Genomic DNA, 27,027 nt, shown 5'->3' on the forward strand with positions numbered 1-27,027 from the left:
ATTCTAATAATGCTTCAAGAGAAAAATAAAGAAAGCAGCAGGAAGGGGGGGAAATGGTAAAAGAACAAGATGATAAAAATGCCATGAGTTTCAGACACAGTTTATTAGTTAAAAGCTAATGGACCAAGGTTTGATTTCCCAGGACCCACTTAAGACAGATGCGCAAGGTGGCACATGCATCTGGAGTTTGTTTGCAGCTGCTGGAAGCCCTGGTGTGCCCATTCTCTATTCTTTCTCTCTCTGCCTCTTTCTCTCTCAAATAAATAAATAAAAATATATTTTTTAAAAATCTAGGCAAAGAAAAGACATGAAATACAAATGCTTACTTACATATGAAAGAATAAAAAATAAACTTTTAAAAAGTTACACAGGACTGTTGATCAGGAGACGTGGATGTTGGAGTCCTGAGAGATGCAGAAACTAAACATGTCAACTGCATGTAGTGATACAGGAGGATTAGAACCCAAAGACCAATAACATTTGATAAAGGAATGAAATGAATGGGGGAGGAGTGGTCAAGAAAAAAAAGAACAGGGCTGAAGAGATGACTTAGCTGTTAAGATAATCTGCCAGCAAAGTGTAAGTGTAAGGGCCCAGGTTTGATTCCCCAGTGTCCATGTAAGCCAGATGCACAAGGTGGTGAATGTGTCTGGAGTTTGTTTACAGTGGCTGGAGGGCCTGGCTTGCCCATCCCCCCATAAATAAAAATATTTTTTAAGCCAGGTGGGGTGGCACATATCTTTAATCCCAGCACTTGGGAGGCAGAGGTAGGAGGATCTCCGTAAGTTCAAGACCACCCTAAGACTACATAGTGAATTCCAGGTCAGCAAGACCTTATCTCGAAAAACCAAAAAATTACACACACACACACACACACACTTATTTTAAAGAGAAATAGGGCAAACAGGATGACATAAGTAAAAATGGAAAAAGTTTGAGAAACTAAGAGTAAAAATCAGGAAAAGTCAACACAGAGAAGAAAATAAATAACAAATACAGCATTATTGACCAATTATCAGATATAATAAACAAGATAGAAGTCATTGGGTGATAGGGAGGAAAGTGGAGAAAGAAATGAGAAGGAAAGTGATATTAAGAAGAAAGAAAATGGGCTGGAGAGATGGCTTAGCGGTTAAGCGCTTGCCAGTGAAGCCTAAGGACCCCAGTTCGAGGCTCGGTTCCCCAGGTCCCACGTTAGCCAGATGCACAAGGGGGCGCACGCGTCTGGAGTTCGTTTGCAGAGGCTGGAGGCCCTGGCGCGCCCATTCTCTCTCTCTCCTTCTATCTGTCTTTCTCTCTGTGTCTGTCGCTCTCAAATAAATAAATAAAAAATTAAAAAAAAAAAAAAGAAGAAAGAAAAGCAAGCCGGGCATGGTGGCACACACCATTAATTCCAGCACTCTAGAGGCAGAGTTAGGAGAATCACCATGAGTTCGAGGCTACCCTGAGATTATATAGTGAATTTCAGGTCAGCCTGGACTAGAATGAAACCCTACCTCAAAAAAACAAAATAAAAGATTTAAAATATTTTATTTATTTATTTATCTATTTATGGTGGGGGAGAAGCAGATATATATAGAGAATAGGCACACCAGGGCCTCTAGCCACTGCAAACGAACTCCAGACACATGTGCCACCATGTGCATGCACATAGCTTACGTGGGTAATGGAGAATTGAACCTGGATCCTTAGGCTTTGCAAGCAAGTACCTTAAGTGCTAAGCCATCTCTCCAGCCCCAAACCCCCGCCCCAGAATTATTTAATAAGGTGGACTAAAAGCTGGCAAAATGGCACATGACTTTAATCCCAGCAGTCAGGAAGCAGAAGGGGAGGCTTCCTGTGAGTTTGAGGTCAGCCTGAGACTACAGAGTAGAGTTCCAGATCATCCTGGGCTAGAGTAACTGTATTTCAAAAACAAACAAACAAACAAACAAACAAACAACAACAAAAAAGGTGGGTTGCATTACTGATCAAGATTGTACTCTGGGTTCCACGTGCATGCACACAAACACATGTCCATGCACATTTTTAAAAGTCAACAGTATTGTAAAGAGTGCACATAACTAAATAACAGTTAATACAGAAACCTACAGCATATCTACATAATCCCATTTCCTAAGCTCTTTTTGTGGCAGGAACTTACCTTCCAAAAGGAGACTGCTAATACTCTTCAAAAATGCATACACTGTACTTTGTTCCATTTTATCTTTTAGCTTAAATTCATTTTCCTAAAACATGACAAATTTGGCTTAACTGCATCTCCTGAATAAAAGGAGGCGAAGAAGAAATGAGAATACTTACTGCTCTGGCAGCTTCCCCAAAATCGATCTTCAACCGTCCCATGGCTCTTATGATGGCAATGATGGACTGAATAGTGTTGCTGTAGACAACTACTTTATACTGCTTGCATTCTTCTTCTGAATAGCCATCTTCATGAATGATTCTTTAAAAGAAGAAACCACAGTCAATACATGAACCCAAAATGAAAAATACTATGAACTTCTGATGCAGGAGGTGGAAATCTAGTCTTTAAAAGGTCTTGTTGAACTTACTTCATCTGTTTCACAATGGTGCTTTTACCAGATTCTCCAGCACCTGAAAGAAAAGAAAACCAGACTTTGAATTTCTCTGTAGTCAAACACAGAGCTATGAAGTCAACATGACTGATAAATGGAGGCTAAATAGAAGCTACAAGTGCTACGAAAATTTTTGGTAAGGCTTTCATGCAAATCAGGGAAAGTATGAGCTTCTCAATGAGAGCATTTTGTTTTCCTTACAAAACTGAGCAATAAAGTATTATCTACTGGCAGTGTCCCCAAGGCCTGCTGGATACAATTTAGGTGAAATATGCGTACTCAAAAACAGCAATATAAACATTTACAGTAACTCATCATAAAACATGACATACATGGACAAAATGAATGATTATTTCTTGGCCTATGGCACATTCATTTTAATTAATTCTTCTTTGACTGTGTCTCCATGGACCTGAGGAATGTTCCAGGAGCAGTACTCTCCATCATGGAGCTAAAGAGGTTCAAAATGTAAACAGAAAGGGCACTAACTATGCTTTTTCACTGTATATTCCCTTGGAGGGGGGAGAGAATTGCACTTCTTTCTATAGCCAACTAAAATCACCCCAATTTCAAGATTACAAACGGCAAATAGGTTTTCAGAACTGCTTGACAATCTGCAGCCTACATCTTCCTGCTTTCCAAAAAGCCTCATGTGACCCTCCCCACTTCTCATTCCTAGAGGATGACCCTGCTCCTTTCTTTTTTTTTTTTTTTAAATTATTTATTTACTTATTTGAGAGCGACAGACACAGAGAGAAAGACAGATAGAGGGAGAGAGAGAGAATGGGCGCGCCAGGGCTTCCAGCCTCTGCAAACGAACTCCAGACGCGTGCGCCCCCTTGTGCATCTGGCTAACGTGGGACCTGGGGAACCGAGCCTCGAACCGGGGTCCTTAGGCTTCACAGGCAAGCGCTTAACCGCTAAGCCATCTCTCCAGCCCCCTGCTCCTTTCTTAAAAGCAGTATTAAGATGGGCGTGGTAGGGCACACATTTAGTCCCAGTAGTTGGGAGGCAGAGATATGAGGATTGCCATGAGTTCCAGACCAGCATGGCACTAAATAGTGAATGCCAGGTCAACCTAGGCTACAGCAAGAACCTACCTTAAAAAAAAAAAAAGAAAGAAAGAAAGATTAAAATCATCAGAGAAAATGACTTCATTTCCCCATAAGCAAATCTTCTTATTGATCTGGACCTCTAGTAGTATTCTCTAACTTCATTAATGGGTGAACTGTTTCTTCCAATGTCTTAAGAGACTTAACCACTCTCCTTGTACACTTATCTACTTCATTTTACCTCAAGGTTGTGGCAGTTATAATTTCCAGTGTCACTAAAATACTGATTTTTCTCTCCTCACCAGTCAGTCCCATTAGTATACAAACTTCCTATACACTGTATTTAAAACATATACTCTACCCCTACCTTTCCTTGACGCCACTTATTCTCCTCTAGTCACTATTCCACTTTCCCCGAACCTCTTCACAGTAGAACTCTTCTAAGCCGAGCATGGTGGCACATGCCTTTAATCCCAGCACTTGGGAGGCAGAGGCAGGAGGATCACTGTGAGTTTGAGGCCACCCTGAGACTACATAGTGAATCCCAGGTCAGCCTGGGCTAGAGTGAGACCCTTCTTCATGGGGGAAAAAAACAAAGTTCTAATATGTCACCTGTACTCACTGTCTTCATTATGTGTCTACAATTCTCTCCGTTACCCATGCCAATCAGGCTTTCCCCCACCACTCGACTGAAACCACAAGGTCTCCAAACCACTTCAGTCTTGACAAACTCAATAGCCTCTCTTCCTCCCTCCCTCTCTCTCTGTGCGTATGTGTGGTGCATGTATGTGGGTACGCATGTGGGAGGCCAGAAGTGACACTGGGGATCATCCCCAGTTGCTCCTCACTTTATTCTTTGAAATAGTGTTGTCTTGCCGAATCTAGAGCTCATAGATTCAACTGAAGTAGCTGGCTAGCAAGCCCTAAGGATCCTCCCATCTCCACCTCCTCAGTGCTGGGCTTACAGGCTTGTGCTGCCATGCACAATGTGTACTGGGGATCCAAACTCACATTCTCATATTCGCACAGCAACCAGTTTGTCTAGCAAGTTACCTCCCTGCCCATCATGGTGATTTCTTGGTCATAACTTTGCCTCTCAAACAGAATTTTTCCAAGTTGATGACTTCTCCTCCTTGCAATACTTTTGTTTCCTCTACACAGCTTTCCAAGCATCACACCTTCCTACTTCTGACTCCTTAGTCTCCTCTGACAATCTGAATTCTAAAGGTGGTACTGGTTTAGGGTTTGTTCTTGGTTCTTTTCTCTGTCTACAATTGTTCTCTAAGTTTTCTAGTCCCACGGTTTTAAGCACCATTCATGAACTAATAATTGTTAACATCCAATGAAAACCATGTGTCAGGATATTCTAAGAACTTTGCTGACATTAGCTCATTTAATCTTCACAAAAACTCTGGGTAGATACTATCATTCTCAATCCGCAAATGAGATAAATGAAGCAGAGTGGTCAGGTAACTGGTCCACAATTACAAAGTGGCAAAATTGAAATTTGCATTCAGTTTGGCTTCAAAGTTGGCATATGGTTTCTATGCTAGATTCTCAAATTTAGACCTCTAATCTTGCTTTCTTTTTTAAAAAGATATGTATTTGAGACAGAGAAAGGGAAGGAGGGAGGAAGGAAGAGAGGGAGGGAGGGAGAAAGAGAATGGGCATGCCAGGGCCTCTAGTATACATGGGACCTGGAGAATCAAACCTGGGTCCTCTGGCTTTGTAGGAAAGCGCTATAACTGTTAAGCCATCTCTCCAGCCCTCTAATCTTGCTTTCTAACCTTGGCTCCATACTCCACCTGTTTGATAAATCTCTAGTAGGACTCTCAAACTTAAAATGCCCAATACTGGGCTGGAGAGATGGCTTAGCAATTAAGGCACTGCCTGCAAAGCCTAAGGACCCAGGCTCAACTTCCCAAAACCCACATAAGTCACATGTATAAGGGGACACATGCGCACAGGTACTGGCATGCATACAACATGGCACACATGTCTGGACTTCGTCTGTAGTAGCTAAGGTCCTGGCATACCAATTTGCTCTCTCTTTCATAAAAAAAATAATAAATGCCCAATACTGAACTATTTACTCCCCATTTCCACTTCAAACATGTCCTGCTCTTCCCTCAGTTTTCTCATCCCAGTAAATGACACCTTTGTTAACTGACTGGCATAGAACAAACTTGCAGATGGAATGGGGTTCCAATGCCAGCATACATTAAATATTAGTAAGGTTTAATTTTTTAAAGTAAAATGTAAATAAATATAGTTTTAGCAGTTTGCTATTTGCACACTGGAAACCACAAACTTAATTCACTGCAAAGCTTCCTAAATGCCAATGCTTCAAGCTTTGCCTCTACTATTGTCAGTTTTTCACTTCGTGACCACAGTAAACTTTGCAAAAAGTCTATCAGATCTTGTCACAATTTTTTTTTTTTTTTTTTGGAGACAGGGTCTACGTAGCCCTGGCCTGAACTTACAGAGTTCCTCCTCTCTTTGCTTCCCAAGTGTTAGGGTTATAGGTTATAGGTGTGCACTGCCATGCCCAGCAGGATCATGTCACAACTCTCGCTAGAGTTGGCCCATGGCCTCCCTTTACACTTGAAATAAAATGCATGGGCAATAAGATTCAATATATGCTGGCCCTGCCTATTTCCTCACCCTCATTTCCTATTAGTCTACAGTTTATTCTCACTGCTCTTGTCAGACCAGCTTTTTTGCTTGTCCTCCAACATGCTAAACTGGTTCTCACTGAGCTACGTTCTGACTCATGATCTTCCAATTTGCCGTTCCTTCTTCTTGAAGTAATTTTCATCCGGATTTTCTTCACTAACATTTTTACTCCTCCATGCATTCCCTAGTGAATTTATCAAGATAGCTCCCACTTCATCAGTCTCCCCTTACCCTTCACAGCATCTATTCTTCTACACAGGTCAGACTTGCTGATTTCTTTTCTTCCTCATTAAAACAGCTCAGTGAAGGCAATGCATCCCTGTATTTCCCAGGGTGTCAAACTGAGTCTGACATCTATTAGGTACTTAAAGAAATATTGAACAAATGCACACTTAAGAAACATGACATTTTGCTAAACATTTCTCAACTTTATCACCCAAAATATAAGTTAAAATTCAAATGACACTGTCAAAAGAAGTGACTGTCCTTATACATATCTAGAAACAGTAATGATTCAGTTCTCGGGAAGAAAATACAAATGCATGTCAGTTATATTCTAAATTGTTTAAAATTCCTAATTCCTAGATTATCTTATATTAGCAAGAACTAATTCACTAAGAAACCAACAGGTTAATGAAGTAACAAATGATTGTTTTTACATATTGAAAAAAGCAACCCTGCCCTTCATATCAGATTATTGTGAGAGGCTGTCAACAAATCTATTAATCTCAGCATCATTTCCACCCATCTCATTAAGTTCTACTCTATGAAAATGCTAACTTTAAAACCAAAAAATACATTGTCTTCTTTCTGATTTTTCTTTTTTAAGTATTTTATTTACTTGTTTACTTATTTGATATACCGAGAGAATAGGTGCACCAGAGCCTCTAGCCACCATAAACAAACACATGTGCCACCATGTGTGTCTGGCCTATGTGGGTACTGGGGAATCAAACCTGGGTCCTTAGGCCTCACAGGCAAGCACCTTAATGGCTAAGCCATCTCTCCAGCCCTCTATGAATTTGTCAAAGTTACCCTTGGATAATGCCTACCATGTGCACAGTCTGAGGTTCTATTCCTAGCACCACAAAAAGGAGAAAATGTCAGTTCTTTTATTATCACATTAAGTATTTCCCCCTAAGCTTTATTAGGCATCCAGTTCATCTCATAAAAGGAAGCCCTCTGACCACCTAAGGGTACGTCTCAATGAATGTTCCTGGGCATTTTAAACATATAAGGAATGAATCACTTCATGATAAAAGGTTCTGGCCCATTCAGCTTCTAGATCATGAAAAGTGCTACCATCCTACCCATCTTCCAAGTATGAAATCTAAGTGCCACTGAAACCTACTCACTGTTTTCCCGACCAAGCTGTAACAAAATCTCTCTCCTTGAGATAGTGTATCAGTTAAGGTGCTTGACTGAAAGCCAAAGGACCTAGGTCCGATTTCCCAGTACTCACATAAAGCCAGATGCACATGGTGGCCCAAGTGTCTGGAGTTCATTTGCAGTGTCTGGAAGTCCTAGAGTGCCCATTTTCTATCTCTATCTGCCTTACATTTGCATACTCTTTCAAATAAATAAAAATGAAACATTTTTTAAATCTCTCTCCTTAAACATTTCTCAAAGCAATCCTCTTCTACTCCTCACATATCTAACTAAGCCTGGCACTTTGCCTAGTATGTTACGGCTGTAATTTTCTTGAACTTTCTTTTTCTTTTTAGGTAGGGTCTCACTCTGGTCCAGGCTGACCTGGAATTAACTCTGTAGACTCAGGGTGGCCTTGAACTCATGGCGATCCTCCTACCTCTGCCTCCCAAGTGCTGGGATTAAAGGCATGCGCCACCACGCCCGGCTTGAACTTTCATTTTAAAATCCCTTTGCTTTCTCATAATTTCCAAATAACATTATTTTAAAAATCATCATCAGTTTAATGACAACCTATGAACACCTTCTGTAATCCTTTCCTGTTAGGTCTGGGGTCTATTCACTTCAACCCTCTGTGTACCGCTACTCCAGTAGTAAGCTCTCTCTTTTATGCCATCTGGCTTTCAGGTTTTACCCAAGATGCTTCCCATGTTCCACCTCTCCTCCAGCTACTTATGTGTAGTTTGAGACTTTCTAATTTTATCTACATCTTTTTTCCTGTATTTCTTTAAAAAATGCATTAGTTTAAGGGAACATTCATTTGCCCATCTTCAGTCCACCAGAGAAAGAAGAGACAAAGAGTGAGACAAGTAGTGCTGACTACCGCAGTGAAGACTAGAGCTCGGAATGAGAGGGAGTGAAGGACTGAGGACACGAAGGCGGTAATGAGGGCGGTGAGCGGGGAAGAGCTATGTAAGAAAGAAAAGGTGGGAGGTCACAGGAATACAAAAGAGCGGGATCAGATGAATTTAGGAGCTTTAAAAGTACATTTGGGGCTGGAGTGATAGCTTAGCGGTTAAGGCACTTGCCTGCAAAGCCTAAGGACCCAGGTTTGATTCTCCAATGTCCATGTAAGTCAGATAAACAAGGTGGTGGATATGTTTAGTTTGTTTGCAGTGGCTTAAGGCCATGGCGCACCCATACTCTATCTGCCTATCTCTCTCTCTCTAACAAATAAATAATTTTTTTTAAGGCTATCTGGCTGGGTGTGGTGGCATATGCCTTTAATCCCAGCAGTCAGGAGACAGAGGTATGAGGATCACCGTGAGTTTGAGGCCAACCTGGGACTACAGAGAGAGTTCCCGGTCAGCCTGGTCTAGAATGAAACCCTACCTTGAAAAACCAAAAAAGATATCTACCTGAAGAGCATCCTATATAAATCAGAAGGATGAGAGTAAAGTTACTAAGATTTTCAAAAGGAAAAAGGCAGAAGAGCTATAACAGATGGTCTCTCATTGCCAGGAAAAGAAGCAAGACAACTGGCAGACAATAAGGGGTAAAATTCAGAAAACTGCCTTGTATGTAATCAGATTAAGTATACATAGAGTTCGAACACATGATCACCCTGCTAGATAAAATACAATTCACTAGGGCTGGAGAGATGGCTTGGGGGTTAAGGCACTTGCCTGTGAAGATTAAGGAACCATGTTTGACTCTCCAGGTCCCATGTAAGCAAGAAGCAAGTGACACAAGAGCAAAAGGTCGCACATGTGCACATACATCTAGAGTTCCACTGAAGTGGCTGGAGGACCTAATTCATTCATTCTCTCTCTCATAAAAAAAATCACTAGTATATACTCTACTGTACACTCTACTTTCCTACGTATGTTCTCCATTTTATTTTTAAGAAACTTAACAGCAGGTGCTGCATAATAAGCCCCCTCCACAGTATAACACCTATGATGTTATAGATATTAAAAAGAGGGCTGCAGGGATGGCTTAGTGGTTAATGTGTTTACCTACAAAGCCAAAGGACCCAGGTTCTATCCCCCCAAATCCATGTTAGCCAGATGCACAAGGGAGTGCACACATCTGGAGTTCATTTGCAGTGGCTGGATGCCCTGGCATGCCCATTCTCATTCTCATTCTCATATTCTCTCTCTACCCCTCTCTGTCAAATAAATAAATAAATAAATAATAAAAAAGAGATGGCAATGACTTTTTAAAACAAGACCAGCCCAGTTGACATAACTGATGATATAAACCATCTTAAAAGATCTAATAACTCAAAATTATAAGTGGTGCACAGTCCTTTCTTCCTAAGTCTGAATAGCTAGGTTCCAAAACTGAACACTACTTTTGGACCGTCTAGCCAGTGCTGGGCCAAAACGCACTCCTGTACAGGCCTCCCACTGTCGTATCTATGGGCACACATGACTACAACAGGCAGAGACATTCCCACACCACCAAGATGCAAGTGTGTATGAAAACCTGATGTTGTTCTAATACTCACCTTTCATTTACAACCCACTTAAAAAGATCTTTTTTGTTTGTTTGTTTCTAACTCACAACACCATGTTGTAATAAAGTCAAAAGAGAAAATCTTTGTGCTACTCTGCCATGTCCAACTATGTGACCTTGGGTAAATCACCTCACTGTGCAAGGTAGGTCTCTTTATCTATAAAATATGAAGGGTTTTGGCCAAGATATGCTCTATGGTTACAATTGAACATCTAACACTAAAAGCTCAAGAAATCGCTTAACTCTGAGGTCTCAAATCAAAACACAGCAGCTCAACAATTTAAAACAACTACCAGTGGACTGGAAAGATGGCTTAACATGCCTGCAAAGCCCAAGGACCCAGGTTCAATTCTCCAGGACCCACGTAAGCCAGATGTACAAGGTGGCATATGCGTCTGGAGTTCATTCCCAGTGGCTAGAGGCCCTGACACACCCATTCTATCTACCTGCCCAACCCAATGAACAAATGAACTTAAAAATAAAATAGCTATCATCATGCAGTCATTAGCGAATTCTCCAGCACATATTCCTCCCCCCAAAGGACAGACTGAGAAGAATCAGAGTACACAGCAATGGGGAGGGAGGAGGATGGAAGGAGTTGTCGGGCATGCTGGTGTCTATATTTATGTTTGAAGGTGCTCTATAATTATACAGTTTCAAACTAGCAGAGATTTCAAGTTAGACTGCTATTGTTAAGACAGATGGCAGTGGGGGGCAGGGGAAGGAGAAATGTGAATCCCTCCTACTAATGATCACTGGTATACAACCTATGCTACTTACAACAAGGAGACCTCTTACTCCCACTGATTCATTTTCAATAGCATTGAATCATCAGAAAAACCCAGATTATGTGTAAAAATGACATTTTATGAAAAATACTTTCCATGGCACTATACTCAATACAAAATCCAATTGTGAGCTGGGTGTGGTGGCACATGCCTTTAATCCCAGCACTGGGGAGGTAGAGGTAGGAGGATCGCTGTGAGTTCGAGGCCACCATGAGACTATAGTACGTTCCAGGTCAGTCTGGGCTAGAGTGAGACCCTACCTCGAAAAACAAAGCAAAGCAAAAAACCAAAGAAACAAAATCCAACTGTTGCTGTGGTTTTTTTTTTTGTTTGTTTGTTTTTTACTTTTTTTTTTTTTGAGATAGGCTCTCTTTATGTAGGCCAGAGCAGCCTTCCAATTCATGAGCCTCCTGCCCCAGCCTCCCAAGTACTGGCATTTATACTCTTGTAATATCAGGATAATACAGTTATTTGGTTTGTTTTCCCCCCTCATTAAAAGGTTAGAAGAAGTTACAAGTGGAAAAAAAAAATCTCTGAGCAAATGAAAATTGGTATTCATTTCTTTCCAACAAATGCATCCTACATGCCTGGAACTGCTGGACCTTCGATTTTAAATACAAGTAAATTTAGAAATTACACTGGGAGACATTAGAGATCTGTTTTCATTATATGAATTATGAAGTTGGCATGCTTTCTTAGTAGAAACCCTAAAGTATGAGAATAATTCATTTTACCTAAGCCTCTGCACATATAAACATCCCTAAAGCATCCATCAAGTTCTTGCTGAGGTCTTCATTTTTCAAAACACAGCAATCACCCCCATTCTGATAGCTGGCACAGTATCAGTCACAGGGGTTAATTTCTGAAATTAACTTTCTGACTGGCCTTCCCAGTCACTCATGTCTTTTTTTGCTTGTTTGTTTTGTTTTCAGAGGCAGGGTCTCACTATAGCTCAGGCTGACCTGGAATTCCCTATGTAGCCTCAAGATGGCCTCAAACTCTCAGCAATCCTCCTACCTCTGCCTTCTGAGTTCTGGGATTAAAGACGTGTGCTACCATGCCCGGCTATTCTTTGCTCTGTTACTCCATATATATATATATTGAGGACTGGAGAGATGGCTTAGTGGTTAAGACATTTACCTATGAGGCCTAAGGTCCCAGGTTTGACTCCCCAGTATCCACGTACACCAGATGCACAAGGTGGCACATGTGTCTAGAGGTCCTTTGCAGTGGCTAGAGACCCTGGAGTTCCCATTTTCTCTATATATCTGTGTGTGGTGGGGGGGAGGGGTCTCTCTCTCAAAATAAATATTTTTTGTTTATTTTTACTTATTTGAGAGTGACAGAGAGAATGAGGCAGAGATAAATATATTTTTTTTAATTTGACTATCTTACTAGCTCCTAATCCCACCTTTTCAAAAGCTGTTAATAGATTTTCTTAATTTTTGTAAATTTAGTTATGAAACTTGTTTTCGCATGACCTAAACCTTTCCATGCCTTGTGTAGTCTGTGTACTTCTCCTGTGAGAGCACCCTGACCAGGCTTAGCCCAACCCAACAGTGTCACACACCTAGTACTTGGTCAATTTTTATAATTATTTCAGTTTGTGCCTGTTTCAGAACTCCACCAGCCCTAAACTCAAAAACATAATCCTTGAAATCACAAACAATGCTTTCTTTCTGTGGCCCCTTCTCCAAACCCAGAGAACAATCTAGGACAGAGGAGGCACAGATCACAATGATCTGTGGGATGAATGGCTTGAGTTTCTACGATATTCAGCGGTTGCCCAATCACATTTTGTAAATGCCAGTTGCAATGGACGGAATTTTCAATGTGGGCAGTTAACAGAAACAGATTTCCACTCCTCTGCTCTCTTCACTCAGCCCCCACACCCACTCCTGGCTAGGCTTTCAACTCTCATCCTATGACTGTAATAAAAAATAAATTCCCGCTCATTAGCTTCACTTTGCTCTAACCTTACTCAAATAAGTTGCTACGAATCTATTCCATTCACTCTGCTACTCTAACACTTAAAGAGTGTGTGAAAACTCACTAAATATTTGTTCAGTGAATGAACAAACACTTTAATGGTATAACTAAGACAGAGATGAGTCTTTTTTGAAAAAAAAAATTTTTTTTTCTAGGATGCAACCAGACACTCATCACCAAAAAGGCTTAAAGGGCAAATTTTATGAAACTTCATTGAGCCATTACACTTTTGACAAGTTCCAAAAGTATACACTGGAGCTAGAGAGATGGCTTAGTGACTAAGGTGAAGCCTAAGGACCCAGGTTCGATTCCCCAATACCCATATAAGCCAGAAGCACAAGGCGGTACATGCATCTGGAGTTCCTTTGCTGTGGCTGGAAGCCCTGGTATGCCCACTCTCGCTCTCTATCTGCCTCTTCCTCTCTCCCCTCTCTCTCTCAAATAAATTTAAGTGTGTGTGTGTGTGTGCGCGCGTGTGTGTACATGCATGCATGCTGGAAAATGACTAACAAATGGTGCTTAGAGAACTGGCTTAGCCATGTGTAAAAATAAGAGTAGACCGCTCCTCCCACCCTGGACAAAAATCAATACAAAGCGAATCACATACTTTAATGTAAGACTCAAAGCTCTGAAACTGCTATAGGAAAACATAGGGAGGAACTTTCTGAAAAGGACTCCAATAGTTCAGGGTGTTATAAAACTAACTAGCTTCTGCAGAGCAAAGAAAACAATTAGCAGTGAAGAGACAGCCTACAGAATGTATTCTTAACAGGGGACTAACAACTACACTCTATAAGAACTCAAAAATTAAAACAGAAAAGAAAACCACACATAATCCATCCAATCAAAGAATGGGCAAATAAACTGGACACAGTTCTCTAAAGTAGAAATACAAATAGTCAATAAATCTAAGAAAAATGTTCAATATCCTTAGCCATTAGACAAACCAAAACTATAGTAAGGCTCCATCTCACCCCAGTTAAGAATGGTTATCCCATCAAGAAAACAAAGAAATGCTGGTAAGGAGGGGAAAGATGACCCCTCATAGGATGCTGGTGGGAATGCAAACTGGTATAACCACTATGGAAATCAGTACTAAAAATAGTACTGCATGAACCAGCTCTATCACTTCTGGTTATATAACTGAAGGAATCTAAGTCAGCATACCAAAGAGATCATCGTCCATTTTATTCCTGCACTATTCCCAAGAGACGAGATACAGATCCAGCCCACATACTCATCCACATATGGATGGATATGCATCTACAGTGAGTTTTATCCAGCCATAAAGATGAAATTCTATCATCTGAAAAAAAAAGGGGGGTGGAACCAGAGATCATCACACATTTAGTGAAATAAGATTCAGAAGGCCAGGTATTAGTTATAGTTACTGTTTTTGTTGCTGTGACAAATATCTCAAAAATGCAATTTAAACTGGGTGTGGTGACCCACACCTTTACTCTCAGCACTTGGAAGGCAAAGGTAGGGAGATTGCTCTGAGTTTAAGGCTATCCTGGGACTACATAGTGAAACCCAGGTCAGCCTGAACTAGAATGAGAACCTACTAAAAAGAAAGAAAAAGAGAGAGAGAGAGAGAGAGAGAGAGAGAGAGAGAGAGAGAGAGACAGACAGAGACAGACAGACAGACAGACAGGGAGGAAGGAAAAAAAAGAGTTTATTTCAAGGGAACAGGGCCCAGTATGGCAAGGAAGCCGTGGCAGCAGGAACAGGAGGCATCTGCTCACATGCACTCAGGGTCAGGATTCCAAGTACAATGAATGCTGTGCTCAGCCTTCTCCTTTGTAGGAAATCCAGAACCCCCGTTCATGGAATGGTATTGCTCCCACATTTAGCCTGGTTCTAACCACCTCAATGAATCTAATGAATCCCTCACAAACATGCCTGAACCTTGTTCCTATAGTGATTCTAAAATCCTATCAAATTGACAACCAAGATTAACCACACTGATCTTCAACTTTTCTTGTATTGCAAAACACTCCCTCTGTGATAACAATAACTCACCCTCCAACTCAGCTAGCTTAAATGTTTTCTGTCCTTTCAACCAAAAACAGAAAAAAAAAAAAGGAACGAAATTGTCTTTAATTAGACAATTTAATTAAAACTTTGTGTGTCCTTTAAAATGTTTGAGTTTTTTAAATTAAATATTGACTATACAAATAGGAATTTTTGTAACATATATAACAAAACAAACATTGTTATCTCTTCAGCCTAAGAAATCTTTTTTAAAAAACCTAACAAGGGCTGGAGAGATGGCTTAGCGGTTAAGGCACTTGCCTACAAGGCCCAAGGACCCAGGTGATTCTTCAGTACCCATGTAGGCCAGATTGCACAAGGTGGGACATGCATTCTATTTCTCTTTCTCTCTCAAATAAATAAATAAAACTAAAAAATATATTTTCAAAATCATAAATCACTTAAGGAATATACTGGTTTGGTTACGAAGAAATAGGCAGTTCACTCTGCCCCTAAAGATTACCAAAATGTTATTAACTGAGCAAATGGACAATACAACCTGAGTTCTGGCAGCTGACCAATGAATGGACAGAAGTTGGGTTTCTTCCTCACCAAAAATATAAGAATGTTTGGGAAGCTGTCATTTGTCAGCATGGAGACAGATTATTCTCAAACTGACTGAATGCTCTAATTTTGGCCTATGGTTATTAAGTTTCCTTTTTCTTCTTTGAAAGCAGGGCAACAAAAAACTATTTTTGTGCTGGCACTAATTAAATGATATTTTTATATGACAAAACTGAGAACTATTTTTAATATGGAATAAAAAGGAACAGAAATGCCACAAACAATTGCAATGCATAAGTACTCCAAAGACCTCATTTTTAAAAAATATTTTATTTTTATTTATTTGAAAGTGGGAAAGAGGCAGAGTGAGAGAGAGGGAGAATGGGCGTACCAGGGCTTCCAGCCACTGCAAACGAACTCCAGACACATGCGCATCTGAGTTACATGGGTACTGGGGAATCGGACAGAGGTCCTTGGGCTTTGCAGTCAAGCGCCTTAACCGCTAAGCCATCTCTCCAGCCCCAAAGACCTCATTTTAATTCAGAAAAATAATTCTTCATTATACTGGAGATGTTCTCCAAAGTTAATTGCATTGCTAAATTCATTCATCAGACCCCATATATACCAAATTTTGACATCTGAAAATGTTAGAATCATACCCTCACTTTGATCTTCCAACAAAAATAAATATTTATAAAATTTCAATTTAAAATAGAAAAATTTATGCCAGGCATGGTGGCACAAGCCTTTAATCCTAGCACTTGGGGAGGCAGAGGTAGGAGGATTGCAGTGAGTTCTAGGCCAACCTGAGACCACATAGTGAATTTCAGGTCAGCTTGAGCTACCTCCAAAAACAAAAACAAAAAAAAAACAGAAAACTATTTCTATCTAAAACTATAAACAGATTTCTTAATAAATTATTATAGGAAAATTAAATATGAGATGAAAAGAATCAAGCTCCCTTGCTTACTTTAAATATTTCTGTTTTCAATGCCCTTTCCATAACCAGTATAGTGGTAACAGCAAGCCAAAGGAATAAAAGCAGATGTAAGCAGAGCCTAGGCATGCAGACTGACTAGGTTGTAATCATGGAAAGACATTTTGGATTCAAGAGCTATAGACTGCAAGTGTGGTGGTACATGGTACATGCCTTTAATTCTAGAATAAGTTATTGTGTAATACATCATTCAAAAAAAAAGCCCTAAAACTTTTGGGGCTGGAGAGATGGCTAAGCAGTTAAAGGCACTTGCTTGCAAAGCCTGATGACCTGGGTTTGGTTCCCCAATAACCATGTAAAGCCAGATGCAAAAAGTGGTATATGTGTCTGGAGTGGAGACACTGGTGTGTCCATTCTCCCTCTCTCTTACTCCCTGTCTCTCTCAAATAAATAAAATATTTTATAAACTAAGATTTTTATATTAAAAACATTTATTCATTTGAAAATAAGACTTATCAACAAAAACGTCCACAACAGCAAACAATAATACCTCAACTAATTTTTTTGTCTTGTTTTTTCAAGGTAGGGTCTCACTCTAGTCCAGGCTGACCTGGAATTTACTATGTAGTCTCAGAGTGGCCTTGAAATCATGGTGATCCTCCTACCTCTGCCTTCCAAGTGCTGGGATTAAAGATGTGTGCAAACATGCCCGGCAAATTCTTAATTTTTCTTAAACCTTTAAGTACCTTCCAAGTCTAACTTGGAAGTTGAGGTCTGAAGACTAGCTCTTCTTAAAACTTGTTTTCACGATCTCTAGGTCATTTAGGTTCAGTCAAACAAATCTGACCTTTCCCATCTCCTCCTTCCTTCCTTAGTTCACACCAGACACTAATTTCCATTATGACCTGAGAAAAAATAGGATAATTCATTTATACAGAATGGCATATCTAAACTAGAACAATTAAACAGTGATCCTGATACAATGTTATCCAGTTCAAACAGCTTGAATTACAGAAGTGATACAGCTGATTACTAATCAGGGAACAGGAGAGCCTGGATAGATAAAAGCATAAAGATTAACTCCAACTTGCTAAACACTGCAAAAGTTATTCTAAAATGGACTGAAGAGATGGCTTAGTGGTTAAGCGCTTGCCTGTGAAGCCTAAGGACCCTGGTTCGAGGCTTGAGTCCCCAGAACCCACGTTAGCCAGATGCACAAGGGGGCACACGCGTCTGGAGTTCGTTTGCAGTGGCTGGAGGCCCTGGCTTGCCCATTCTTTTTTTCTTTCTTTCTTTCTTTCTTTCTTTCTTTCTTTCTTTCTTTCTTTCTTTCTATCTATCTATCTATCTATCTATCTATCTATCTATCTATCTATCTCTACCTCTCTGTGTCTGTTGCTCTCAAATAAATAAAAAAAATTTTTAAAAAAGTTATTCTAAAATGAAGACAATTAAAATTAAGGAAAAATCAAATACTGAAACTCTTCCTAAAACATTCACATCATAGGCACTTTATGAATATGTCCTTTGGGTCTCTAACTTTAGTCTTTATCTTCCTAAACAGCTTTGTAATGTTAAACTAATTTCAATTAAACTAAAAAATAACACACACAAAAAACAGGCCTCCCTTTTAACTTGCTAAAACATTCTCTCTGGTTAATTATATTAACTTCACAATCAAGGAACGGAAAATGACACTCAGAAGTTAGAACCAACCTCTGAACTTTCAGGATCTTTTATATCAAACAATATCTCTCATCTGTGAACTGATTAGCAGTTCAAAAAGAATTTTACTAACACTAGTCTATTATATTCTAAAAAAAAATTTCCATAATTTGAACAAATACAGTGCCCATGGCTGACACAAGGCATTTCCTAGTATGAGCCCCCCATTTTTATTTTTTTGGTCTTTACAGTTAATGTGCCAGCTCTTGAGTGCTTAAGGCATCTCTCTCCCAACTGTTTTGATTAAAGCCCCATTTGCCAGTAAAACTAAACATCCGAAGGGAACGAGAGCACAGAAACCAAATCTATCTACGTATACACCAAAATCTACTTTGCCAAATGTTTTTATACTCCTTAACCTCTTTCCTTAGCACTGTACAATTTATCAGTACTCATAAGAATAACAGAGGGAAAACAGCAAGAAGAAAAGCAGAGTTGCTGGGCGTGGTGGTGCACACCTTTAATCCCAGCACTTAGGAAGCAGAGGCAGGAGAACCACGAAATCACCCTGAGACTACATAGTGAGTTCCAGGTCAGCCTGGGCTGGAGTGAGACCCTACCTAGAAACAAAGAAGAAAAGCAGAAGCAGTACAGCCCCTGAAAACTCACACTGTTTATGTGTATCTTTTACTGTTGGGTTTCAAGGCAATTAAATCTAGGTAGTCCAGGTTAGATGCGTTGGCAACAGGAGGTTAGAATTCTTTGTACAACCTCAAGGTGAATCCTATCTCCCAACTTATACAATTACAACTTAATATTGAGTATGAGCAAATGAGTTTGTGAGAAATTGAAGCATCAACCCTGCTACACACCCTCCACAGATGATTAAGTTTATGAAGTATACACAGTAAGGTTGTACAAATCATTTGCTCTTTCCCAGGAATATGGATCCTGGAATGCTGTGGCAAAGGACAAGAAGTATTAACTACCAGATCAGGCAGAGTCTGAGCCACAAAAGGTGTCAAGAGGAAGCCATGGGAGCAGAGGTGAAAGACTGTCACAAGTGAACAAAGAAGGCTGATAGGAAAAGGGACTTCGCCCAGCAAAGCAGTGCAAGTGGTCACTTGCTCTAGAAGGGGGCCACACAACAGCACTCAACTTGCTTATATTTCACTTCTCTATCCATGGATGTCGAATGCCTCGGATGTTGTGTTCTATAAGCCCTTTCTTGTACTGGTGTGAGTATCCCTGATCCTTACAGGCCCTGGGCATTACATTAAGTCCTGTAGCAACAGATACGAAGATGAAAAATACCTAGTCCTCCTGCCTAAAGGACTATATAGTGAAGCATTAACATACATAAACATCATGCAGTAAGACTGACTATAAGTGAAGTAAAAGTAACAGTTTTAAAGAGACAAACTGTATCTACTTCAGAACATCAAAACAAGATTTATGGGAAAAGGAACCAAGTAGTAATAGTAATGGGCAACAGTTATGATATTCTTAAAACTTACTAATAAAAAATTAGACTTGTAGATATTTTAGACCAATTTTTTTTTGGGGGGGGGTTCAATTAGGGTTTCACTCTGGCCCAGGCTGACCTGGAATTCACTATGTAGTCTCAGGCTGATCTCGAACTCACAGTGATTCTCCTACTTCTGCCTCCCGAGTGCTGGGATTAAAGGTTTGTGCCACCACGCCCAGCTAGACCAATATTTTAAGAAAATGCTTGTCTATGAAATCAAACAATCTGGAATATGTTAATGATTGAGTCACTGTACTGGGTAACTGACTGGTTTTGAGAAATGAGAACAAGACAGAAACATAAAATGAGGGCAGGACCAAATATCATGCTGCACACCTATAATCCCAGCGTGTGGGAGCCATTAAGTAGGAAGACCACCACCAGCTGGAGGCTGGCCCGAGCTATATAGTGAGTTCAAACCAGCTTAGGATACATAGCAAAACCTTGTCTGGGGGGTGGGGGGGAGACAGAAAAGTAGGGTGAAAAAAAATGCACAAAGTGACACATGGGTCTGAAGTTCATTTGTAATGCTAGAGGCCCTGGCACACCCATCCTCTCTGTGTCTCCATCTGCATCTTTCTCTGTTGCTCAAATACATATTTTTTTTAAATCTATAAAAAAATCTTTCTGGTTATATAGATAAATGAATACAAGCACAAATGCTATTAGCAATCTTAAAAAGTTCACAGAGCCTCTGAAGCCCTAATGGGTTCAGACATCAAAAGTTTGAAAATCAAAGCAAGCAAAAAAGAAATGCAGTGGGGAAACCCAGGGGTGAGAGACAGGGTGGGAAATAAAAGAACCGTCTCAGAGGCCCACCATCCTTTTCCATGAAACAAGCGGCACAGCAGCTTTGGTGAGGGAGAGCAGAGGAAGACGCCAGCATCAACAGTAAACAGCTTCAGGTTGCACCAACCTCTAAAACAGGTCTCTCAACCAGGAACCACTTTTAACCCAGACAACTATTCCAACATTGAAGACGTTTGGGTGTTTTTTTGTTTGTTTGTTTGGTTTTGGTAATACTCCAAGGAAGTGTAATAAGCTGAAAATTACTTTTTAAAAGAAAAAGAGTTGCTGTCCTGATTAGAAAGTTCCATGCCCTGTCAAATCTACTAAGTACTGAATACCCTCCTCTATGGATATCACTGTTCTACAATATAGCCTAGGAAGCACACATATGACAAATAGCCTGGAAAAGGCTCATTTTTTTTTTTCTGACTGAAAGAGTGATGACTGCACTTATACAAATGACAAAAAGAGCAGAGCTTATTTTTTAAAAAATCTCTTTTCTTTGCAATGCCCATTTCTACTTTGTTAGGCTAGTTTTCTCTTTTTTTCCTCCAGATACAATTTTCTTACTAGAAATTTAACTTCTATAGACCTTATGCTGAATGACCAACTACAATGATTACCAACCTATAGCATATTATATAACTTAAGAGTCCCTCTCTCAAATAAGCATGTTTAGTAATATGAAATATTAAGTATGAATAACCAACTGTATAATAAAAAACTTAAAATAGTTTTCCAATTCTACATACAACTAACGTCTTTTCCGTAAGATCTAACTCTTTTCATTACAAAATATTTATGAAATTCTTTGAAGAATATAACAACATAAAAATACTCAAGTGCCGGGCGTGGTGGCGCACATCTCTAATCCTAGCACTCAGAAGAGTTGGGGGACTGCTGTAAATTCGAGGCCACCTTGAGACTACATAGTTAATTCCAGGGCAGCCTGGGCCTGAGTGAGACCCTACCTCAAAAAACACAAAAAGCAAACGAACAAACAAAACCCTCAAGTATCTGTCTGAAATACTCCTAAAACTGGGAAAAGGAATTACCATCTTGTACTCCAGACTACACTGAGGGCCCTTGCTCACTCTTCCTGTTAACATATTTGGCTGTTTGTAGGTTGCAGCTCTAGTGAAAGCTTTTTTGGGGCATGAAGGAAAAGTTACTTAGTGGAGTCTGAACACACTAAATCCTCATCACAAATGTTCAAATACTATTTTATCTGCTGCAAATTCTGAAACTACAAAGCAATTTAAGAGCCAGGCATAGCAATGCACACCTTTGATCCTAAATTCAGGACTATGAAGCAGGAAGACGAGAGCTCCAGGTCAGCCTACGCTACATGGCCAAGATCTTCTCTCAAAACAAAATCTTTAAAAATGATGAAGTTAAGGCTGGAGAGATGGCTGAGAGGTTAAGGTGCTTGCTTGCAAAGCCTAACGACCTGGGTTTGATTTTCCAGTACCCATGTAAAGCCAGATGCACAAAGTAACACAAGTTTCTGGAGTGCATGTGCAGTGGCTAGAGGCCCTGGTGTGCCCATTTATTTTTTCTCTCCCCTCCCCTGCAAATAAATAAGTAAAATTTTTAATGATGAAGTTGGTAAAAATTAAAAACAAGTCTCTTTGTACTTTGGCTTTTACTCACTCTTCAGGTTCCAAAAGTGTATTTAATTTTTAATTGGATGCACTACTTAAAGTCCTAAATAAAGATTTTTCTAGACATTTCGACAAGTTCTGCCTGTCCTACACTCAGAAGAAAGCCATATTAATTTACCACAGGATTACAACAGGCTAATATCCTGAGGGTAAATGTAAACCCCATCTCAGATGAGCATCATCTTCAATGTCATAACCAACTATCAATACAAAATATGTTAATGCTGTTGAGTATGGCGAAACAGCAATGGGGAAGCTAGAGAACATAATAGGCCAGTCTGAACTTTTAAAAGGCCAGATCCTGTCTAAAGAAAAAGAAAAAAAGCTAAGTATTTTAAGCACTGGGTTTTATATCTAACTTATGAAATGCCATAAGGACCAATGTTCAACATGAGCTGGCTCAGGCTGGTTAACAGTAAATACGTAAGGAGCACCTATTATGTGCCAGGAACCGTGTTCATGCCCAGAAGACACCTGGTATACAGACAGTGGCAATTCAGAACTAGGATTTGAACTCATACCCTTAGGAAGGTCAGGTATTCAAACTGGAAGCTCAAGTTCCACTGAGTAACTTTTCCTTTATGTCCAAAAAGGCTGTCGGTAGAACTTCTATGATCTACAAACAGCTGTCATATATGTTAACACGACGAGATGAGCTAGAGCCCTCAGCATATTCTGAAGTACAAATGTCTGGGCTTATGGTATCAACAGTGGCTTCTTTTTCTTGAAAATCAGTTGTCTAAAATGTTGTATTAGACATGGGATAGTGGTTAAGGCATTTGCCTGCAAAACCTAAGAACCCAGGTTCGATTCCCCAGAACCCACATAAGCCAGATGTGCATGGTAGTGCATGCGTCTGGAGTTCATTTGCAGTGGCTAGAGTTTCTGGTACACCATTCTCTCTCTGCCTCTCTAATAAATAAATTTTAAAAATGTTGTATTAAGGCAGCCAAGACTCGTCCTTACACTTACCTAACAGATAGCTAGAAAATGTGAACAACGAAGAAATAAGGCTAAGCTGGTATCACAGAACTTTATAGGATTTATTGGGTCTACCCAAGTTTAAAACTAAGTCATCCTGAATAAAACATGTTTGACTGCATATAAAAGCCACTTAAAATGGGTATAGTACAGGCTGTAGTCCCAAGAGCAGTAATTTTACTTTGAGGATACCAAAAAAAGATATAATAGCTCCCTGGAAGTTTATAACAGTCTCACAATGAATGTCCCATTCCGTAATTTAGCCTTAATTAACTCCATTCCCATGCATATCATCCCAGAACACTCCCAGTGTGCAATCCAACATCCACTAGAACCTCCATCACAAACCTCAAAGAAGCCATTCTTTGAATTTCCTCAAGCTACACCATCCCCATTCTTCTCTCCCTTCAATAAAAACAGGAGTCATGAAATCTCAAGAGAATAAACATGATCGGGAAAGGTGAAACACGTACCGACAGCCTGTGTACCCAAGCTCTTTTTTATTACCTAAAAAGCCTGCTATTTATTTAATCTCATCCAACACCGCCCCTTCACGTCCACCCATCTGTACCGACGACTCAAAAATGCTCGTCCCAACGAAAGACAGGGCCTCTGTGTGTGGCCATTCTGCTGTCCTGGCTTCTCGGCGAAATCGTCCCAGCCCCTCCGGCCGTCACGTTCCCCAAGCACGCTCACACAAACTCACAAGCCACTGGGCGCTATTGGATGGAGCCGTCCGAGGGACCCACGCGGTGCACCCGCCACGGGGAGCCTGCCCGACACGCCGGCCCTGGGCTTTACGAGCTTCCCCCAGATCCCCACCCGGCCAAGCTCCCTTTCCCAAGCGCCGGGTCACGCCCTCTCTCCAGCGTAAATCCCTACAACCTCCGACACCCCCACGCCCTCCTCCGCGGCCTCCCGCCACATCCCTTCTTTTTTTGGGGGGGGGGGGTGGTGGGGAATTCTGTCCAGCGGCCCACCCCCTTTTTCTCAGGCCGGACCGGGGCCCCGGCGCTCGAGACCCAGCCCCGCAGCCCCGTCCCCGGGCCCTGGCCCGCCCCCCCCCCGGGGCCCTCACCGAGCAGCAGGAGCTTCACTTCTTTGGCCGCTTTCTCCCCGTCCTCGCGCAGGTTGCGGTCGATCATCTTGCTCCGCTCCACCGCCGCCTTGTCCTCGGCGCTCAGCGTGCAGCCCATGGCGGCGGCGGGAGAGGGGAGCCGGGCCCGGCCTCGCTCGCTCGCTCGCTGGCTCGCAACCGCAGGGAAGTGCGGCTCGGCAGGCCGAGAGAAGAGGCGTCTGCTGCGGGGCGGTGGCCTCCTCCTCCGTCAGCTTCCCCCACCCCGCGCGCCCTCCGAGGAACCGGATGTCCGGCGTGACGACACTTCCGGCCACGCCCGCCCGCCCCGTGGCCGCGGCTGCTGGAGCGGCTTGGGCGTCTGGGAAAGCGGAAGTCGCCGGGCGGCTTGGCGGTTCCGTAGGACTTGTGTCGCGCCGTCGCCCCGCCGCCCAGTCGGAATCCGCTTTTAACTTGGTAGGAACAAAAAATAATTGATTTTTTTTTTTAAAGAGGGGTTTCCGGTCCGTGGTGTCTTCCTGGGGTCACCCCGAGAGTTTGGAGGACCGGAGGCCCTCCTCAACGAGGGTTTCAACTGGGAACGTGTCGCCGATCAGACAAAAAAAAAAAAAAAAGTCGTTTTGGACTCTGGCCGTCACTCCTGTGCACTTGTAACACACTACCGAAGTTGTCACCGTCGGATCTGCGCGGTGGGGACAAGCTGCCCAGCCTGGACTCTGCACGCCTCCCGTCTGACATCTGTAATGCCCAGGGATGAGGCCGGCTCTGCCCACCACCTCCTCCTCCTTTCATTACCTCTCTTGGTCCGGCTGCTACATGTGCCCATCTCCTATGTTGACAAAGGATGACTTGACATTGCTGGCACATAACCTAACCTGAAAGGTAGGTGTAGTTCATCATCAAATGTCCATGCAGCCCATCTTTCCCATACAAGCCAAACCGTCCTACAAGAGGGGCTTTTGGACTTAAAATAAGTCACTCTCGGTCCCATGCCCAGAAATAAACCAGTGCCTCCTCCAGATCCAAAACTCCTAACAAGATTTCCCGTTGTAATAACCACACGAAAAGAGAAGTCTAGTTTTTTGTTAAAAGAAACAAAACAACAAAACTCTTCTCAGCTCTGAAGGTTAATAAGTCCCCTGCAAAGCCCCATACCAATTTCACTGGTAACCCTGTGAAGGTTGTCTAAAATGCTCACACTAACAGTCCCACGTTGTTCTAATCATTCTAGGTAAGTAGGGGGACCTTTATTGTCGTTCCTAAGACCTTTCCCTGAAACTAAATGTATTTTACAAATAAAAGCTAAATTTAAAATACAAAATCCTAAAAGAAAGGTCTATGTGTTGATGATTCATTATGAGAACCATTTTGATTGGGAGATTGGAATCGCCTCCACCTCATTCACCATAACGCTTATCAATTCGAAGTTATCAATTTGCAGTCTCTCCCACTCATTTCCAAATGACTGCTAGAAGGAAAGAGGCTGTTTCAACTTCATCAGTACTTTAGAGGAAAAAGGGCAAGAGGAAAGAGGGGGCGGGGACAACATTTATTGAGTATCTTAGTTGCCAGGAATGGCTAGGTGCTAACACCATCTCATCTCTTAATCCTCACAACAACCCTGTGAGGTAGGTAATAGTGATGATACTCATTATTACAGGTGAGGAAATCGGCTCAGAGAAATTAAGCAGCTTTCCCGTGTTCACACAGTGAGTGAATAGATCTGATTCCCATCTCACCCCCTTCTCTACTAGGCTTCTAGAAAATATTGTTTGGGGACACACCTGACGGCATAGAGTCTAAAGTTTTTGCTGAGGACGGGCATACCAGAATGTAAGGAAAAGTGGCATTGCCTCATTCCTGTAGCCTTTTCGGTGTTAGGGTTTGGACAGGAACAGCTTTTAGAGCTAAGTATTACATATTGAAGTTACCAAGCCATCCTGGTGACTAGAAAACTCCTGGGAGGTGGTGATAGCAAAAATTGTTGGGGAAGTTGTCAGCATAATAAAAGAGAAAGTTTTACTTCCCTCATGATCCATTCCTACAGGGAAAAATAAATGGCAAATGAATCCATCTATGGCAAACTCATAGTAAATGCCAGCAAGATCTCAGTGTCAGGTCATTTCAACCTGAATTAGAGATATTTTTGCACTTTAACCTTCCTTCTTTGATGTATGTGAAGGAAGGGCTGGAGGGTAGAGTCAAAGAAAAAGGAAAAAAATAAATTAACAAAATGGCTGCCAAGTAATGTTTAATGCTACTTCCCTGCCCCTTACACACACCTTTCTTATTTCTGCTGGAATCACACTGCCATCTGCTGGCAGTTTCTTGGACCTACTACCTGATTAGTTTGTCACTCATGTAGGAATGATATTCCTCTGATTTTTTTCTTAAAGAGGGAGGAGAGCAGAGAACATGTTTTGCATCACAAAGGTTTCTCCTCACTCTACAGACTTCCTAAGAGATTTCCTTGGTGTATTAGGCACTAGGCTAGAATAATGCTGTAGTGCTAGGAAGACAGAAACCTGGAAATTTTCCTAGTTCAGAAGGGGGGAAAAACTATTTGCTATTTCATTTAATAGGTTATTTTCTTCAGGGAGACTCTACGTATTACTGCAATGAACTCTCTCACAAGTGAGAACCACAGATATATTCTCCAGTATATTTCTCCAGCATATATTTCTATGGTACTTTATCAGATCTAAAGGCTCTATAAAAATACAATATATCTGATCAAATTAGACTATGAACTCCTTGAAGGCTATGATTACACATCTTCTTTATGCGTCCCAGGGAAGAGTAGTGTTCAAAATTTATTCACTGAATAGAGCTGAAGGAATCAGTGTTGATATCAATATAACTTTTATCATAAAAAATATTT

At 41.2% G+C, this 27,027-nt stretch overlaps 1 protein-coding gene across 1 annotated transcript in view; it reads right to left on the reverse strand.

The window, feature by feature from the left end:
* The window catches only part of Gnai3 (G protein subunit alpha i3), a 42,959-nt gene extending 18,617 nt beyond the window's left edge, over positions 1 to 24,342 (reverse strand). Inside the window, exons 1-3 of the mRNA XM_004659032.2 lie at positions 24,150 to 24,342; positions 2,553 to 2,595; positions 2,302 to 2,443 (exon numbers count right to left, since the gene is read on the reverse strand). Of these exons, the coding sequence (XP_004659089.1) occupies positions 2,302 to 2,443; positions 2,553 to 2,595; positions 24,150 to 24,267 (303 nt within the window). The 5' untranslated portion in view covers positions 24,268 to 24,342. The remainder of the gene's footprint in view (positions 1 to 2,301; positions 2,444 to 2,552; positions 2,596 to 24,149) is intronic.
* Positions 24,343 to 27,027: the final 2,685 nt, after the last annotated feature.

This window comes from Jaculus jaculus, chromosome 19, assembly GCF_020740685.1.
Source record: "Jaculus jaculus isolate mJacJac1 chromosome 19, mJacJac1.mat.Y.cur, whole genome shotgun sequence".
Lineage (NCBI taxonomy): Eukaryota > Metazoa > Chordata > Mammalia > Rodentia > Dipodidae > Jaculus > Jaculus jaculus.